At 41.1% G+C, this 17,606-nt stretch overlaps 1 protein-coding gene across 3 annotated transcripts in view; it reads right to left on the bottom strand.

Moving 5' to 3' along the window:
* Positions 1 to 17,606, bottom strand: part of LOC124622596 (phosphatidylinositol phosphatase PTPRQ-like) — a 431,781-nt gene that overhangs the window by 81,702 nt on the left and 332,473 nt on the right. For all 3 annotated transcript variants that reach the window (XM_047148348.1, XM_047148350.1, XM_047148349.1), the window contains one exon: positions 11,332 to 11,454. In XM_047148348.1, coding sequence (XP_047004304.1) covers positions 11,332 to 11,454 — 123 coding nt within the window. The remainder of the gene's footprint in view (positions 1 to 11,331; positions 11,455 to 17,606) is intronic.

Raw genomic sequence — 17,606 nt, 5'->3', positions numbered from 1 at the left:
TGAGGAATTTTCTTAGAATTGTCACTGCAATGCAAAAACTGCCTCAATTTCTCACATTTATTCACTGACGTTGTTTCATGTATCACAGATAAATCCATAGCTGGGTTTGAGTACATCCTAGTGTATCTTGCAGACATGACTGACAATATGATACAGATTCCTATGAATTTTGATATATCTTCAGAGATGGTATTATAAGGCTTTGATGGGTCCTTTTAAACACTGTTTAACATTGTTTTTTCTGCAATATGATTCAGTAACTCATCTGTACACCCGTATCTGAAGAATTGAAATGGCATTTCCAAAGCACAAACTTCATCTGGTAGATGGAGGTTCCCCTTCAATATTTTTTTGTCAACTGGAAAATCAATACTAAGCAGGTTCCATGTTACATGATCACTACTCAGCTTTTTCCTTGATGATACTTAGATTTATCTTTCATCTGGGATATAACACAAGGAATGTGGTGTTGGAAGTGTCGAAATATGTGTAGTTTCATGATTACAGTCGCCGGAGTTTGTGGGACAACACTCCTGAATACAGTCAGCTGTTTTATCTATGTTTACTGCTTACAGAAGTCAAGGAGACACTCTGACATGAGCAATACTGTCAACTGTTGCAGTTATACAGATTTAGAAGCAAACGACTTTCATGTAGCAAAAATGCAACATTATGCAGTGTAGGGTTAAACTATTAATGGTACCTAAATTTTGTTGCCTCCATCCCATTCCATTTGCTGTGATCAACAAAGTAAAGGCCCAGTTGCAACTTTGGTAGGATTGTGGAGTTGTTTCTCCTATTCTGTGAACTCAATGGGCCATTCCTTTGGTGACAATTCAAAAGCCTGACAGTGCTGCACACCTTTGTGGCAGTTTTAACCAGTCACTCAATGTGCAATGTGTTGTGGATTTGTATCCAATTCTGCAGTTGGGACAGTTGTTGGTGAAATCATGAAGTTGCCAGTGAGCCAGTATTATTCATGCATCAACTTGTATGATGCTTACCTGCAGTTGCTGTTGGATGCAGTCTCTCAGACTTTCTTTGTCCTCAGCACCCTCTTGCCTTTCAGAATCTCATGTGCACCAAGAATTTATCAATGGTTTTTGGAGCAGTTGTATCAGGACAGTTTCTGTTGTGTCAATTACCTTGATGATATCTGAGAAACAGACCCTACCAGAGAGAAGCATTTACAAAATCTTCAGACAGTTTTCCAATGCCTCCTGGAGAATGGCCTTCATTACAAGTTGGAAGAGTGCAGTTTTTTCTTCCTGAAGGTACATTTTTTGGGACATGTGCTTAGGGAAGATGGCCTTGTCCCAAAGGATGACAGTATCAAAGTAATATCAACTTCCCAGTGCTCAAGAACTTGAAGGAGTTCCAGACTTTTTTGTGTAAGATTTCACATTATGCTCAGTTCATCTGCCTGACCCCACACATCTGCATCATCTTAACCAGCTACATCAGAAGAGCATTAAGTTTGTCTAGTCTGCAGAGTGTCATTGGAATTTTGAGTCCCTCAAGCAGTGTTTATGCTCTGCTGCCTTCTTTTGTGCAATGTAAACCTTTAACCCTGGACTGTGATGTGTCCCAGTATGGTACTGGTGCAGTGCTATTCCATAAAAATCCAGATGGCACCAAACAGCCTGTGCATAGATGGTGCTCCTGCCATTCAGCATAATTAATTATTCAAAAGTGGAAAAGGAAGTGCTAGTTGTTAATTTTGAAGGGTATGGGATGTGGTTCCTTCTTATGACTGACCACAAACCATAAGCTACTCAATTTCTTATTTTGTTCCAATCTATCTGGCAGCACTCCCCACCAATTGTACAGGTGGACCCTCTTTCTCAGTAACTACTGATATGATGGCATTAATTAACATTCCACTGCAGAGTATACCAACATTGCTAGACTCTTGTGGCTATTGGTGGGGCCTGATCTGGCATTCAGTCAGCAATAGACTCTTGTGTTCATGCTGAATGAAGCCATGCATCAAAACCCGTTGGATTTTTGATTGACAGTGTGAGAGATAGCAACTGCCATGGCTGGTGACCAGCTTTTCTGGAAAATCATTTTATCAGTTCTGATGAGTTGGTCAGAGCACATGTCTTTGGGTGCATATCCAGCATGGTGTACGTTTTTTCTCATATGTGATTGACTCCATTGCACCCATGCAAACTCTAGTTACTGCACGCAGCACACTAGGGTATGACTCATATCAACACAATGGCATGACATGATGCCTACTGGCCTGCAATCAGTTGTGACACTGAATATCTGGTGTGGGCTTGCAGGGCTTGTGCACAGAATCAGGCTGCACCACCATTCCAGTTTTATCCCTGGTTGGTCCTGGAACATCCTTGGGACAAGGTACACATCAATATTGCAGGTCTGTTTTTGGTCAGCATGTGGTAGTTGGCGGTCTATGCATGGAATAATTTTTTGTACACAGCCAAGCTGACCTCCACATCTTTGACTGCCACTGCTCGCACATTGTTGGTAATTTTGCCATTGAAGGGCCTCTAATAATGGTAGGCAATTTGTGTCACAAGAGTTCGAAGACTTTTGCATTTGTAAAGGTATCTGGCATCTGACTGTCACCCCATTTTATCCAGCTTGTAACTTAGAGATGGAGCACTTCATGTGTAAATTCAAGGCCCAAATGAAGAAGTCAGTGTTTGCCTCTTACTGTGATGATATGTTGTTGAGTTTTCTAGCTACCCATCTGGCAACAGCAGTCAATAGATGTAGTCTGGGGGAACATTTTCATGGACCCTAGCCATGAGATATCCTGCATTTGTTACACCCTGAGTTGCATGCCGTGGACCACGGCAGCCTGCTGTGTTTATTCTCAGGGCTGCCATTTGTCGCAATCCTTTGGCTAGCAGCAGAGGTAGCTGCCAGGTATCATGGTGGGTCACAGAGATCAGCAGTTGTTTGTGGTTGATGTCAGAAGGGAGTAGCTGACCCATCATGGAAATCAGTTGCACTTGTGCTATTTTGGGGCATCACCACTGCGGTCTTCTGGTGTGTCAGGTGCCAGGATTGGTCTCATTGTTCTGGGTGTGGACTCCCACTTGCAACAGCATGCTTCCCTTATGCTGACTCCCCTCATCCTCTGCCATCGGCAGCCTTAGGCTGCAGTGAGGCTTGCACCTCCACCTGCTGATGTGGAGCCTCTTGATTTTGATCCACCATCCTCCTTCTCCTCCTCTTCCTCCTCCTCTACCTCCTTCACCTCCTCCTCCTCCTCCTCCTCCTCTCTTCCTCCTCCTCTGTCTCTTTCTCCTCCTCATCCTCCTCCCCATCCCAGTGACTGATGGAGGTGGCCGCATCTCCTCTGCTGCTGATGTTCCTCCCACTGCCTGAGCCTCCATGCCCTTCTGATGAAACTGGCAGTGTCTGTTTTGCCACCTTTTGTGGTTGATCTGCTACCAGGTTCTCCTGTGGCCTCCACAGTTCTGCACTGGAGGTCATGGCCCAAGCTTGGCCTCTTTTGGCCCTGCAACCTTTCCAGGAGGAAGGGATTTAGTATCCTTGCCAGTGGACATCACAATGGAGGCTGTTGAGGTGGCATGAGCAGTGCTGCACAACAATGTGTAAACTTGCGATAGAGGGGGCACGTGGTGCTGATGAAGGTGTTTACCTGTAAATGGCAGTAAGCTTAGCAGTAAGCTTATGCTGAGTTCACTACCCCACATCTCACTTTGCACAGCATGCTGACTGTTGTTGCTGAGAGCTCAACTGTGCCAGCTGTGTACTGAGTTTTCCCTTTGTATGTCTCTGCGAGGGTTCAGACATTCTACTTCCCATAGATTCACTCACATGGTGAGTCTTCATTTCCTCTTGTGGGGTTCTGTTCCTCTGTTATTATTGAACCACCATTGGCCCATGACATACCCATATCTACGGTGTAGTATAGTGGCACTGTCACACCAGTGTGGGGTTTCTTCCCATTTGAGTTGCATGTGGAGCACAATAAGAATAACTGCTTATATGCCTTTTTGAATGCAGTAATTAGTTTAACCTTGTCTCAACAGTCTCTATGGGTCAAAACATGGGAGGCTCTAGTATATTCTCAGATTCTTTTGTACAGAATGGTTCTTCAGACGTTGTAAATAGGCTTCTGTGAGATAGCTGACATCTTAAAACAAGAAGAAAGCTGTACCTGTCAGTCATAAACAGTTATGATGTTGATACTACAGTTCTTTACAAGACTCACAGCAAGATATTAATGATATAATACTGACATAAAAGCAAATTCATTACAGAAAAATGATAATCACATCAAACAACAAAATAAACACAGTGTGGGATATAATGAAGGAGACTGGAACAACCAGACATGAGGAAGAGCTGATACCACTGAGAGTAAATGCAAAACTTTTTAACAAGCAGCTCATAACTGTTACCGAAAAGATGGTGTTGTCAGATTCAGTAGACGCTGCCATGGAGTAGCTCAGACCAGACATTACAGATAACTTCGCTACTATGAGTATGACCTTCACTATACCAGTAGAAGTAAATGCACCATAAAATCTTTAAAATCTAAATATTCTAGTGGTTACAATGAAATATCAACAAAGTTAATAAAAGAGTGTGCTTCTGAGCTTGGTAACATATGAAGTGATCTGTTTAACCAGCCATTTGTCAGAGGAACCTTCCTTAAGGGTTTTGATATTGAGAATGCTATCTACATGTACAACAAGAATGTATCAGACAAAATGTTGATAAGGCAAAACATTAGGGTCACTGCCCATTAAGATGTTGGGTGCCATCTGGTGGCACTGTGGGCACATGATACAGTAACAAAAGTATGTAAGTGGAGCAAACATGGATGAGGGATCACCCTAGTGAAGATATGGGTTGCAAATGGGGAAATCCACTGAGATAAGTGACTTTGACAAAGGGAAGATCATTATAACGTACAGCCTGTGAACAAGTATCTTGAAACCAGTGAAGCTAGTCAAATATTTATGTGCTACTGTTATGAGCCTGTATGGGAAGATGTAGAAGGGCAGCAAAACTATCTATAGGGGCTTAATTGTAGGACATCCAGAAATCTTCACAAGAAGTGAGTTTCAGAGGCCTGCCTGCTCTGTAAAGTAGGATATATTGTGATTTGTGTCATCTCTGCCAAAAGAGCACAATGCTGGGGCACACACAAGTCTTTCAGAGCCCACCGCTCATCGTATATTGTTGAACACGGAGCTCGACAGCAGACCACTCCTACATGTTCACATGTCAACCCAATGACATTATCAATTATGACTGCAATGGGCGTGGGACCACCAAGCTTCAACTGTCAATCAATGGACACCTGTCAGCTCTTTGGGTGAATCACATTTTTGCTACACTAGGTCAATGGTCATCTTCACGAACGCTGTCATCAAGATGAACGGCGGCTTGAAACACATAGTACACCAGTGACACAAGCTAGTGGGAGCGGTATTATGCAATGGGAGACACCCTGCTTATGAAAAACTAATCTAATCTAATGGGACCTTTGGTAGTAATCAATGACATGCTAACAGCTGTGAACCACCTGCACCCCTTCATGCTTGATGTTTTCCCTGATGGTGATGTCATCTTTCAGCAGTATAATTGCCCATGTATTGGAGCCAAGCCACAACCAGCTACATTTGTTTGAGGAGTAACATAGTGAACTCACGTTGATGTCTTGGTGACCAAAATTGCCTGATGTAAATCCTATGGTATCCATCTGGGTCACTATTGGGCACCATCACCACATATGCAAATCAGCAGCCTATTACTTACACAAACTACATGAACTGTGCATAGACATCTAATGCCAAATACCTCCACAATCCTGCCAATAAACTGTCTGATCCCTGATACACAGAATCAGTTATGTATTTTGTTCCAGAGACAGATAAAGAAGTTACTAAGCATGCGGTCATAATGTTTTGGCTCGTCAATGTATATTAGAAGCTATTGGTATATTTTGTGAACTGTCAAAGACATTTGAATGTGCAAATCACATCATCATTTTAAATAAATTGGAATACTATGGTGTAACAGGAAATGTTGCAAAATGGATGAAATCCTGTATCTCTTACAGGAAACATAGGATGTCAATATCAAAGAAGTGGATTAAGCCTTCAGGCATCATCCGAATGGGAACTATTATATGTGTCCCAAAAGGTTTCATATTAGAGCCATTGTTTTTCTTGCTTACATCAATGACCTTCACTCTGTAACATTACCAGATGACAAATCTATTTTGTTTGCAGATGACACAAGCATTGCACTAAGTAGCAAATCAAGTACAGTCTTAGAAAGATTGGTTAAAGAAATTTTCATGCACATTAATAAATAGTTCCTAGCCAATGCTTTATCAGTAAACTTGGAAATAACATACTACATGCAGTTTAGACCTTGTGAGAGGCTTCCTATCAGTATATGCCTAAAACATGGCAACAAACAATAGAAGAAGTTGACAATGTTAAATTCTTGGGATTACACCTTGACATTAAATTCATCTGGGAGGAGCAGAATACAGAACTACTGAATCACCTACAAAATCTCTATTTACAATGTGAATGTTGTCAGACAAAGGTGATATAAAAAAATCTAGAATATTACGCTTACTTTCATTTCATAACATTGTTTTTTAAGGTAACTCATCAAGCCAGACTAAAGTTTTCTGGCTCCAAAAATATGTGATAAGAATTATTTGCAGTGAGAACTGAAGAACATACTGCAGAGGCCTGGTTATGGAACTGGGGAATCCAAGTACCGCTTCCTAATACATTTACTCCTTAATGAAATTTATCATTAACAATATATCTCTTTTTCAAACCAATAGCTCAGTTCATGTAATTAATACTAGAAATAAGAACAACCTTAACAAATATTTAACGTTACCTACTTTGGCCCAGAAAGATGTCCGTTATTCAGGAACATACATTTTATATAACTAGCCAGCAGCCAAAAATCTTAACTACAAATAAAGTTCAGTATAAATGCAGCATAAAGGATTTATTGGTGACCAACTTCATCTACTCCATTGATGAATTTCTTGTAGAACCAACTGATATGTATATGTTACTAAGAATACCAAATAATGCAAATATTAGTACAGTCTGACTTCTGTACAAATTAAGTGCCATGATGCAATCATTTTAAATAAGTGTTGTAAAATTTATATTCTGTAAATACTATACTTATACACTGAATGAAAAATAAAGGTGAATGGATATGCACACAAGGTTCCTTTTCTTAAAATCACCTTTTGAAGAAATTTTGTATATTACAAGTGTGGCTGAACTTATGTGCTTCTGGGGTATTAGTTCTCTGATTAAGGCATTTCCAAAACCCTAACACTTTCTAGTTCTTATTTTTGACCATCTGGCTAGACTATTTTTATACTTTGTGGAATTCAGTGAAAATTATTTAACTTTATCTGCTCAATCTTGACAAAAATTTAATGATTGCTCATTTGCCTTGAACAATCTGTCAGGCATTTTCAAATATTTTTTTAGTGTTTTTTCAGTAAGAGGACTGTTCTTATTTTTTTATTTCTGTACTTATATCATACAAGGTGCTATCCAAAATTTTTGGAACTGGTACTGTCATCTGTTGAAAACCTTACCTTTGGACTAATGGTCACCATCACCCTTGAAGTAGTTCCCATCCACAAGTACACACTGGTCCCATTGCTTCTGCCACTGGTCAAATGTTTTCTGGAAGTCCTGTCTTTTGAGGGTGTTTACCACCATGAGCAATGCTTCTATAGAGTATCAAACTGATGGTTTCAACTTGAGTTTCAGGTTTGGAAATAGCGGGAAGTCGCTACATGCGAAATCTGTTGAGTATGGTGGGTGGGGTACAACCACCATGTTGTTTTTTTGCCAAAAAGGTCCTGGTGAGCTAGGACATGTGACAGGGTGCATTGTAGTGAACCAGCAGCCAGTTTCCTTGACACCAAAGTTTGGGCCGACATCACCACACGTTTTCACGGAATCATCACAAAACATCACAGTAGTATGCAGAATTCACTGTTTAGTTTTGGTGGGATGAATTCTTTGTGCACAATTCCCATGGTATCAAAGAAAACGATGATCATGCTCTTAACTTTGCTCTTCACCTATCTCACATTTTTGGGTCTTGGAGAGCCTGGGATCTTCCACTGGGACGATTGTTGCTTTGTCTCTGGGTCATAACCATAAATCCAGCTCTCATCACAGGTGAAAACCTGTAACAACAAGGTTGGATCATCATATGCGGTCTGATGAAGATCCATGCACACTTCTATATATTGCGCCTTCTGATTGGCAGTCAAGATCCTTGGCACAAATTTTGCAGTGACACAATGCATGCCCAATTCATCAGTCAACATTCATTGACATGTCTCATAACCAATACCCACTTCATCCGCAAGGTCTTGAATGGTTTGACGTCAATCCACACGAACCAATTGTTGAAGTTTGGCAACAATGTCTGGTGTTGTGCAGCTAATGGGCCTTCTAGTGTGAGCATCATCTTCGATGTCTGTACTGTGGACCTTGAACCAAGCATGCCACTCAAACACACATGTACGGCTCATGCTCTGTCCCACAAACACTAGTTGAATCATTGCAAGGGTCTCTGTAGCACTTTTCCCAAGATTCGCAGAGAACGTGATACACATGCACTGTTCTGTTCACAGATCCATCATAAAATTGCCACACCAAACTCAGAGTATTACGGAAATCACTGTGGACATGCAAAATGTCCTCCCAGTTGAATGCCACTCGGCACACTGACTCATCAGATATGCAGCTCTCGCCACACAGTAGTGCGAAGATCTACTACTCTTACTTTCCAGCAACAGTCTTGAAAATTTTGTATTCCACCACATATGCAATAATGGCAAAATTAGTATGAGGGTAATCCCAAAAGTAAGGTCTCCTATTTTTTTATAAGTAAATAGACCTGTTATTTTTACAATGGTTTACATCAGTTTACAGCTTGAACATTTAGCTATTTTTCGACATAATCACCATTTCTGTTGATGCATTTTTGTAGACACTATGGTAGTTTTTGCATGCCCATGTCATACCAGCTCACTGCCATGCTGTTCAGAAAGTTATGAACCTCTCCTTTCACCTCGTCGTCGGAGCTGAATCACTTTCCAGCCAAATGTTCTTTTAACCTAGGGAACAGGTGATAGTCACTGGGTGCCAAGTCAGAACTATGGGTTGGATGGATGATTATGTTCCACTGAAACTGTTGCAGGAGAGCAACGGTTTGCAGAGAGATGTGTGGGCGAGCATTGTCATGGAGAATGTGTATGCCCTTGTTCAACATTCCTCTTCTCCGGTTCTGAATTGCCCGTTTGAGTTTTTTCAGAGTCTCACAGCACCTGTCACTGTTAATTGTCGTCCCAGCAATACAGCTCCGATGATGAGGTGAAAGAAGAGGTTCATAACTTTCTGAACAGCATGGTGGCTAGGTGGTATGACATGGGCATACAAAAACTGCCACAGCATCTACAAAAATGCATCGATAGAAATAGTGATAATGTTGAAAAATAGCTAAATGTTCAAGCTGTAAACTGATGTAAACCATTGTAGAAATAAACAGGTCTATGTACCTATAAAAAAAAATAGGAGACCTTACTTTTGGGATTACCTTCGTATCTTCTGAGAATGCATATGAACATTGTGACACAAACCTTGGTTATGATTCTGAAATGCAATATTTTTATGAAATTGCTCCACCATAATTTAATCATTACGGTCAGATAACCATTTAACCATGTACATCACTGAAGACAGCTGGACATCAACAACTCTAGATATTGTTGATCAGTACAACAGTAATGGAAATTCCTGGATGGAGCATTATGTAACATAAGGGAAAGGCGACTACTCACCTATAGTTTGTCAATGCATAGAGGACAGTAGTACATGACAAAAGCATTAATCACAGTAGCTTTTGAGCACTACCTCTTTTTCCAGCAATAGTACACGCATTCACACACACAACCACATAGGCACCAAAATGTACACTCCTGTGTATGCGTTTGTGTGTCTGTGTTGTTGTATGTGTCAATGTGTATACTATTTCTGAAAAAAGATCTAGGGCTCAAGATGAATTGTGAATGCTGTTTTCTGTTATGTGTTACTGTGCTCCGTGCATCGATATGCTGTAGTTGAGTGAACGTCTTTTACGTGTTATTGATCAGTTCTGTTCTTAAGTTCTCTTGTAACTATATCTTGGATAAGAAGTTTCAACCAAATCACAGAATGGAAACAGCAGTTGTAGAATGTAATGAAAGAAATATTTGCAATACTTAGATAGTAAGTGTGTAGGTTGTGTTAATTTGTATAATTTTAACAACTTCATTATTCAAAATCACTGAACAATGTCACATAAACCGCAAATAACATAAATTATAATAGATGTAAGAAGAAGGATTGATTTTATCAGAAAGAAAATTAATCTGAGAACTCGAAAGAATTTAGAAGATGGGTTGAGTCACCTAAAAATAACAAACTGCTGTTTTTTGGGCAACACCCACTTCATTACTTACACTATAGATAGGATTTTTATAAGATTCAGAATTTCAGGAAATTAGTTTCACATGGAGGTTCCTAAACAGGTAGCAACAGATAACATAAAAAACATTCAGCTTTCAGGAAGTGCATCCCAAAATGGCATATTAAAACTGTGTGCCAGACTGGTACTTGAACCCAGAACATTGCATTTTGTGGACACTGCTCTTACCATTTGAGCTGCACAGGCATGACTCAAAATTTGCCCTCATAGCTGCATGTCAGATGTTCCTCTCTCCTGCTTCCAAGGGTTCTAGGCTTGAGTCCCTGTCCAGCACACAGTTTTAATCTGCTAGGAAGTTTCACATAAAATCTATTTTTGCTTCTACATGTTTTCTACATCCTTGACACTCTCCTCATTACCCGCAAGTCACAACTGTACACAGAAATTTTGCACATGCACATATTTTGTTGCTTGCTAGTGCAACAGCCCACCTTACAAATTTGTATTCTTTTTCAGAGTTCCCAAAGTATCATATACACATAAAGCTACATTCTCTCAGGGTTGTGCACCAACTGGAGTGGAAAGTTCTTTTGGGTGAAGCAGCTGAAGAATATAACAATTGAGGAAAGGAAGCAAAGTATCTGCAAGGGCTAAAAGAGTTAGAGGAAGCAGGAGGAGGGGGGGGGGGCTTACAAATGTGGCAGCAGAGAGAGCTCATACTGTTGCAACAGCAATAGGGTGCTGCACATGGCGAAAGACTTGCATCACATATGTGATATTACAGTTAGCTAGTAATTATGCAACAATAATATGAAAGTCATGATTTACCTTCTCCAGCATGATTGTACGAGATGTATATATAGAGAATTGTAGCTCTGTTGAACATTTAACACTGATCTCACCATATTTTGCTGTTTCTCTTAAGTTTGGATAATACTGATGACATTTAACCTGAAAAAGAGATCTATTGGTTATTATAAGTAAGTACTTGACAGACATTTTAAGATAAATATTGAAACAAATGAAGTCTATGATATAGGATATAGTTTGCATTACAGTGATCAGAAAGTGTAAAATGGCAGAAAGATACTGCATAATAAAGTTAAGCATGTCTGAACCAAGGGACCAGAAGTTCTCAAAAGTGAAATACAACTGGAAATATTATGTGGATTGTATATAGGAGACATAGTCTGTCAATGAAAAATTATTCCTAAACCATTCACTTCTCCAGAATCAAACTTAACATTCACTGAGTTTATATGCAGTGTGTTTCAGGAGAATTTGTGAACATTATTTTATCCATTTTTGCTAGAGAACACCATAGTTATTTTCATACATTACACTGTAGCAAATACTACAACAAGCCACAAGTTTTTTTGAAGTGATTTTGTTGTACCATTAGTAGTTTTGGGTCTGAGGCCATCATCAGACAGTAGCATTGATTTCTTTGCTAGTTTTACATTTGTGTCCTAAAGTATAACAAATCTTTTGTGATTACATTGTTTTACACTTATCTTTGTAAACACAAGAACTTTGTTATATTTTAGGATGCAAATATAAAACCTTTTGTAAACTATGCATTCACAAAAACTTTGTTATATTTTAGGACACAAATGTAAAACTTGCAAAGAAATCAACATTACCATTGTATGATGGGCTCAGCCACAAAACTAGTAATGGTACAATAAAATCATTTCAAAAATCATGTGGCTGTTTGCAGTATTTCCTATAGTGTAATTAGTAACTATGTTAGGTGGTGGTAGTATAGGCTAACTCAGAGAAAACATTCCACATAACATGTGTCCAATTTCTATGGCAGCAGAGATACAGCTGCTAGAAAGTTACCCAAACACTCACAGAAAAGGCAAATAACTGTTCAAAGTCAGTTTCCATCAATTCCACATTCAACTTCAATGCATTTTTGAATTTTTTAAAATTTCCTTTAAATGTTCCTGCCTGCCATTCAACACCTCCTCTATGTGATAGGTAGCAACCCATCCTATTTTGTATTGTAGCTACTCTGTGCTTCATTTTCCATTGTTTGATTCTATCACCTCATAAAATATTTACTACCCCTAAAACACACTGAATAAATGAAGGCAATTTAAATGGCCTTCTATACTGAAACTAGTAAATACCTAACATTACCCAAAAGCAACAGAAGAAAATTTGAAGTTTAAAATGATTTGATTGTTGCTTAATTGGTCTCTTCACTGACTGGTCAAAGGGGATGGATTTAATTTGGTCAACTAGTGAAACCATGGTTTATTTCCTACATTTAATGACATAAATTAAACTAAAACAAGTACAAAATCCCATATGAGACCCCCTCTGGTACCACATTTCTTACAATTTCATTGTAAGGCCATGTCACTGGTGATTAGGCTAAAATGCACAGGAATGGGTTTACAAACTAGCTGTATTTATATAAGTCCCTAACACTGGACAGGTCATGTCTTTTGTTTGCACACAGATTATGCACGTAGAGGAGTTATGGAACTGCTATCAATTCAGCATCTGTAGATTGGCAGCTGATCTTTCATAACACATATAGCAATGTCTGCTGGTCTGTGCTCTTTTTCATGGATTGTCAACTATCAAACAGCTTCATCACTAATTGAAAACTGATAATGAATGCTTGGCATCCAACTCTGTTCATAAAAAAATTGCAGTGTGCACGTGACACTGTATACTATGTACAATATTCTACCTATTTGCTATTCCTCCATGAAATATTACTAAAATTACAATGAAGCTGTAAGAAATGTGGTACCATAGGGAGTGCATACATAATAAACAATACATGAGATGTGATAGACAAATCCTTACTTAATTTGTTGGACAGAATTACACCATGGTCTATACTGCTCAGAGGTTTAACACATACTAAACCACCATCATCAATATTATTGTACACTCTACTGCACAGAACTGCCATGTTTATTTTGTTAGTCAGAGGTGATATATGGTTGGGATGTCACCACCGAGATCCCACTGCCCCACCATGTCCTCTCCCTCCCATAGAGCAGAGCACTGGAGAAGTGGAAGCAATGTACATTGAGAGTAGGTGGGGTGTTGGTGTTGATTTGTGGTGGGGCAACAGCTGCAGTAATGCCAGAGATCCTGTGGTCTCTAAGATGGGCAGAGGGGGTGTCCTTAGCAGGATTTAGAAGGTACTGGTGCATTGCCATCAGTAGCAGCCTTGGTAATGGGCATTGAGGGTGGAGTAGCCAATGGTGTAGTTCTATTCTCGGCTAGGACAGCCATACCATAAGCCAGGGCAGATATAATGAGGGAGCCATTGGTAGTGAGTTGGGACATCAGTTCTGCCATGTCCATGTCAGCCAGTATAGGCAAGGTGTGGTGGTAATGATGCAAAATCATGTTGCCCCCGGACCTCTTGTCTTCATAATGCATGAAGATGACCAAATTCCATTGATGAGCATCACAGATATATCCTAGGTAGGAAGTTGAAGAGATTGAGCTGCAGTGTGAAAGGGTAAAAGACTGTTGGTCGGGTGCAGAGCTAAACGACAGGTGTCGAGATCATTCTGCAACATACCAAGCTGGCTTCAGTCTATTAACAGATACTCTTGATTGTTTACTGCCAATCATGATGTCAAATGTGTTCATGCCAAGAGTAATTACTTTATGAGGGTCTGTATATGGCAGGTGCAAGGCTGGTCTCAAAGGGGGGGGGGGGGGGGGGGAGAGAGGAGGGTATATGCAGACTCTGTATGTGGTGTCTGATGCAGGCAATGAAATCTGGCAGGTCATGGTTAGTGGAAAATGTAACCTGTATTGACATTATTAGCAGGAAGAGATAATGTCTTGTCGTAAAGGATCTCGGCTAAAGATGATTCAAGATCTTTGTTATGGATGGTGTGGACACAGCAACAACCAGAGAAGATCTTTCAATGAGACTGTTTGACTGCGGATGATATGCAGTGGTATGGAAAAGGTGGAAGCCACAAATATGACACAGTTCATTCAATATTGTCTGCCCTGGTTGGCAGAGAGTGACAAAGAGCAGCTGAAATGTGTGTTCCACTTGTTGACAAAAACTTTGGCAACAGTCTAAGTGGATACATCATCAGTAGGTGCGGCCTTGACCCACCACATAACTCCACAAATCAGTGATACAATCTAATGCTGTCCATCTGAGACTGGAAGTGGTCTTATTATGTCCATGTGCATGTGTTGGAACCTCCCCTTAGGGATCGGAATTTTGTCAAGGGGGCGCTGAGTGTGGTGGCCTGTTTTGCTCTCTTAGCGTGGGATGCACGTTCTGGTCCATGTGACACAGTCTTTTCACATTTGGTGCCACATGAATCGTTCTGTCACTAAATTTACAGAGGGCCATACCCAAGGGTGTCGAAGATCATCGATGAGATCGAAGATTTGGTTTTGAAAAGTTTTTGGGGTGAGTGGTCAAACCCAGTCACAGGACACATCACACCAACCTGGTTTGGTGAAGCCAGGAAAGGTAAGTTGCTCAAGTTTGAGGCCTGTGTCTGGCTCAGGAAGTAGGTTCTGTTCATCTTGATGTGAGTCTTGCACCTTGGCGATCTGCTCATGATTGAGCTGAGCAGAAGAAGATGTGATCTGCGACAAGTCATCTGTGAGAATTTTATCAGCATTTTTGACATAGCACATGTCAGTTGTGAACTGTGAAATGAAATCAAGGTATCAAAAATGCCTGGGAGAAGGGCCGTCAGGCTGGATGCATATTGTGTCAGCCAGGGGATGATGGGTGGATAATGCCTGCCCCCATTAGTTTGTCCATGGTGGCCTTCACCACTCTATGTTTGTGGGAGGTATGCATTGAGATCTACACTAGACAGGCAGTCCAGGTGTAGTGTTATACAATTAACTGCACAAACTGCTTGTGGTCTGATAGTGGGGTGCACGTATGTGGCCAAAAACACACTGCGTTGTAGAGCAGGATCACTAGGCAGAGCAGTGGGAACATTGTCAGAATCGTGCACTGAAGTTGGATACAGCACTTCACTACTCTGTTCAGATTCCTCAGAGATAGGCTCTGAAAGTACGTAGGTGTCCTCCAAACTGACTGACATCTGACATGGTGGTTGTGAATGTTGTAGGGCATCAAATTTGTGCTTGCCAGCTTGAAGTGATGCTGCAGTATCAGTAATGTGCTGCTGAAGATCCACATTTATGCTTGTCTTGATGTCATTTCAGTATGTAGTAAGAATTGTTGGACATCAAAGATCAAAATTCACTGAAGAGTGCTGAGCACTTTAGGAGGAGGTCCAGTGGTGTATCTCTGCATGATGAAGAGGTGGTAGGTGGACAGGAATGTTCAAGGAGAACTTTGCTGAGAACTCCAGTGACTGAATGCTGATCATCATGTGGTAATAATAATCTGTAGGCGAGGTCAGGAAGCAGGTGATAGCAATGCAGAACATCTGTCCCCAGGACCAGCTTGACCATCTTGCTGATGAGGAAGGTGCAATGACTCTCTGGCCCCAAGTCCAAAGTGACCGAGGTGGTGTTGGTGACCACAATGACAGTGTTTTTTGTGGCACAGAATTGGTGTGATGATAGCAAGAAAGTAGTTGGTGCTTGAGATGGTGGGAGGGGACTGATGTCAGCGCCCATGTCGATGAGATAATAAGTTGCATCAGGTGATTGTAAACAAATAAGCGTGAGCTGTTGGAAAGACAATGTGAGGCGGTAGAACTGTGCAGGTATGGTTGATTAAGGCATCTTGTGGTTGTAGAACAGTCTGGTGCACCTACAGAAGGCCAATGTACTTGTCTGGGTAAGCACAAAGTGCTCTGCACCTACCAGCCTCCTGTCCAAATCTGCTATGAAACCAACAGTATCACTCAGCTGTTGAAGGGGTGCAGGCTGGTGGCATAGTTTTCTGAAGTGGCAACTGTTTGTAAACAGTGCCATGGGGGAATCTGGTATCCCTTGTATCATTCAGTGATTGTTGTTTGCTGGTAATGTAAAGGTTGCACAGTGTAGTGGTGGGACGGGGTGGTGGCTGGACTGGCCAGAGTTGGCTGACCTTGAATGTGTCATGGCTGTGCAGAGTGGAGGCAATAGTGGCAACCGGCAGTGAGTCGGGGAGGTCGGGCTGGCTCAGCAGTAGTCATTTACCCTTGCTTGCCTTATTGCTGAGTGGGGTGATGGCCTTGCTGATGTCAGAGTAGCTGTTGACGAGAGTACGATGCTGTGCCAGGATGTGAGTTCGGTCTTCAGGGTGAAGTCTAGCATCAAGGTGGTCATCCTTATGTGATAGCATTGCATTCTGTATGTATGTGGGAAGTTTCAATAGCCAAAGTGCCCAGAGCATGTGGTCAGCATCAGTATAGGATCAACCTTCGTCTGCAGGTGTCACCAGATTGAGGATGGTGGGTTGTCTCTGAGGGTTTTTTCATGCATACCTAAATGTGGTTGCCACTATGGAGAGCATGAGAGGTGCCAGAGCAGCAAAGCCATAGTTATCTCATACTTGTTGTGAGTGGGTGCTGGTGGGAAGAGGTTGCTGATTATGTCCACATCATTGTCGCGGTGGCTGAGTAAGATGATAAACCTTGGATCATCATTGGTGATCCCTTGGGCAGACATCAAGCACTTGCATAGAGTGAAACATACTGTTGGAAGGTTAGTAGAGAATAGCAACAATGCAGCAGGCTCAGTCAATCAACTCAATGCATCCTGTCTCTATGAGTGTCATATGAAAGGTCAAAAGCACACGGAGCAGCTGGCATGGATGTAATGTCAGACAGGGGTTGGCGCAACGTAGGTGGGACCTGAAGCGGTCAATGCTGCAAAAGTTGAGTCCTGCAGAGCATATTAGCACTGTATGCAGAATGCACATGAGAGGCATAAGATACAAGATGTTTGGTCATGGTTAGGTTAAACATGGAACACAGCGTGGGATGATTTGCTGGGATGAGTGTGACACCAGCATTCAGTGCACTGGGATAACTTCTGAGCACAATGAATGGTGCATAAAAAACTGCAACATGAGACTCAGATACTGGTGGGATTGGCCATTGTAATTTGCTGTCCACACATTGAAGCAGTAGATGAGATAATGGCAGGATTATTTGACAGAGTCTATTATT

Source organism: Schistocerca americana, chromosome 7, assembly GCF_021461395.2.
Source record: "Schistocerca americana isolate TAMUIC-IGC-003095 chromosome 7, iqSchAmer2.1, whole genome shotgun sequence".
Taxonomy (NCBI): Eukaryota; Metazoa; Arthropoda; class Insecta; order Orthoptera; family Acrididae; genus Schistocerca; species Schistocerca americana.
The sequence above is the reverse complement of the archived record's forward strand: the minus strand, read 5'-3'. Positions and strand labels throughout refer to the sequence as shown.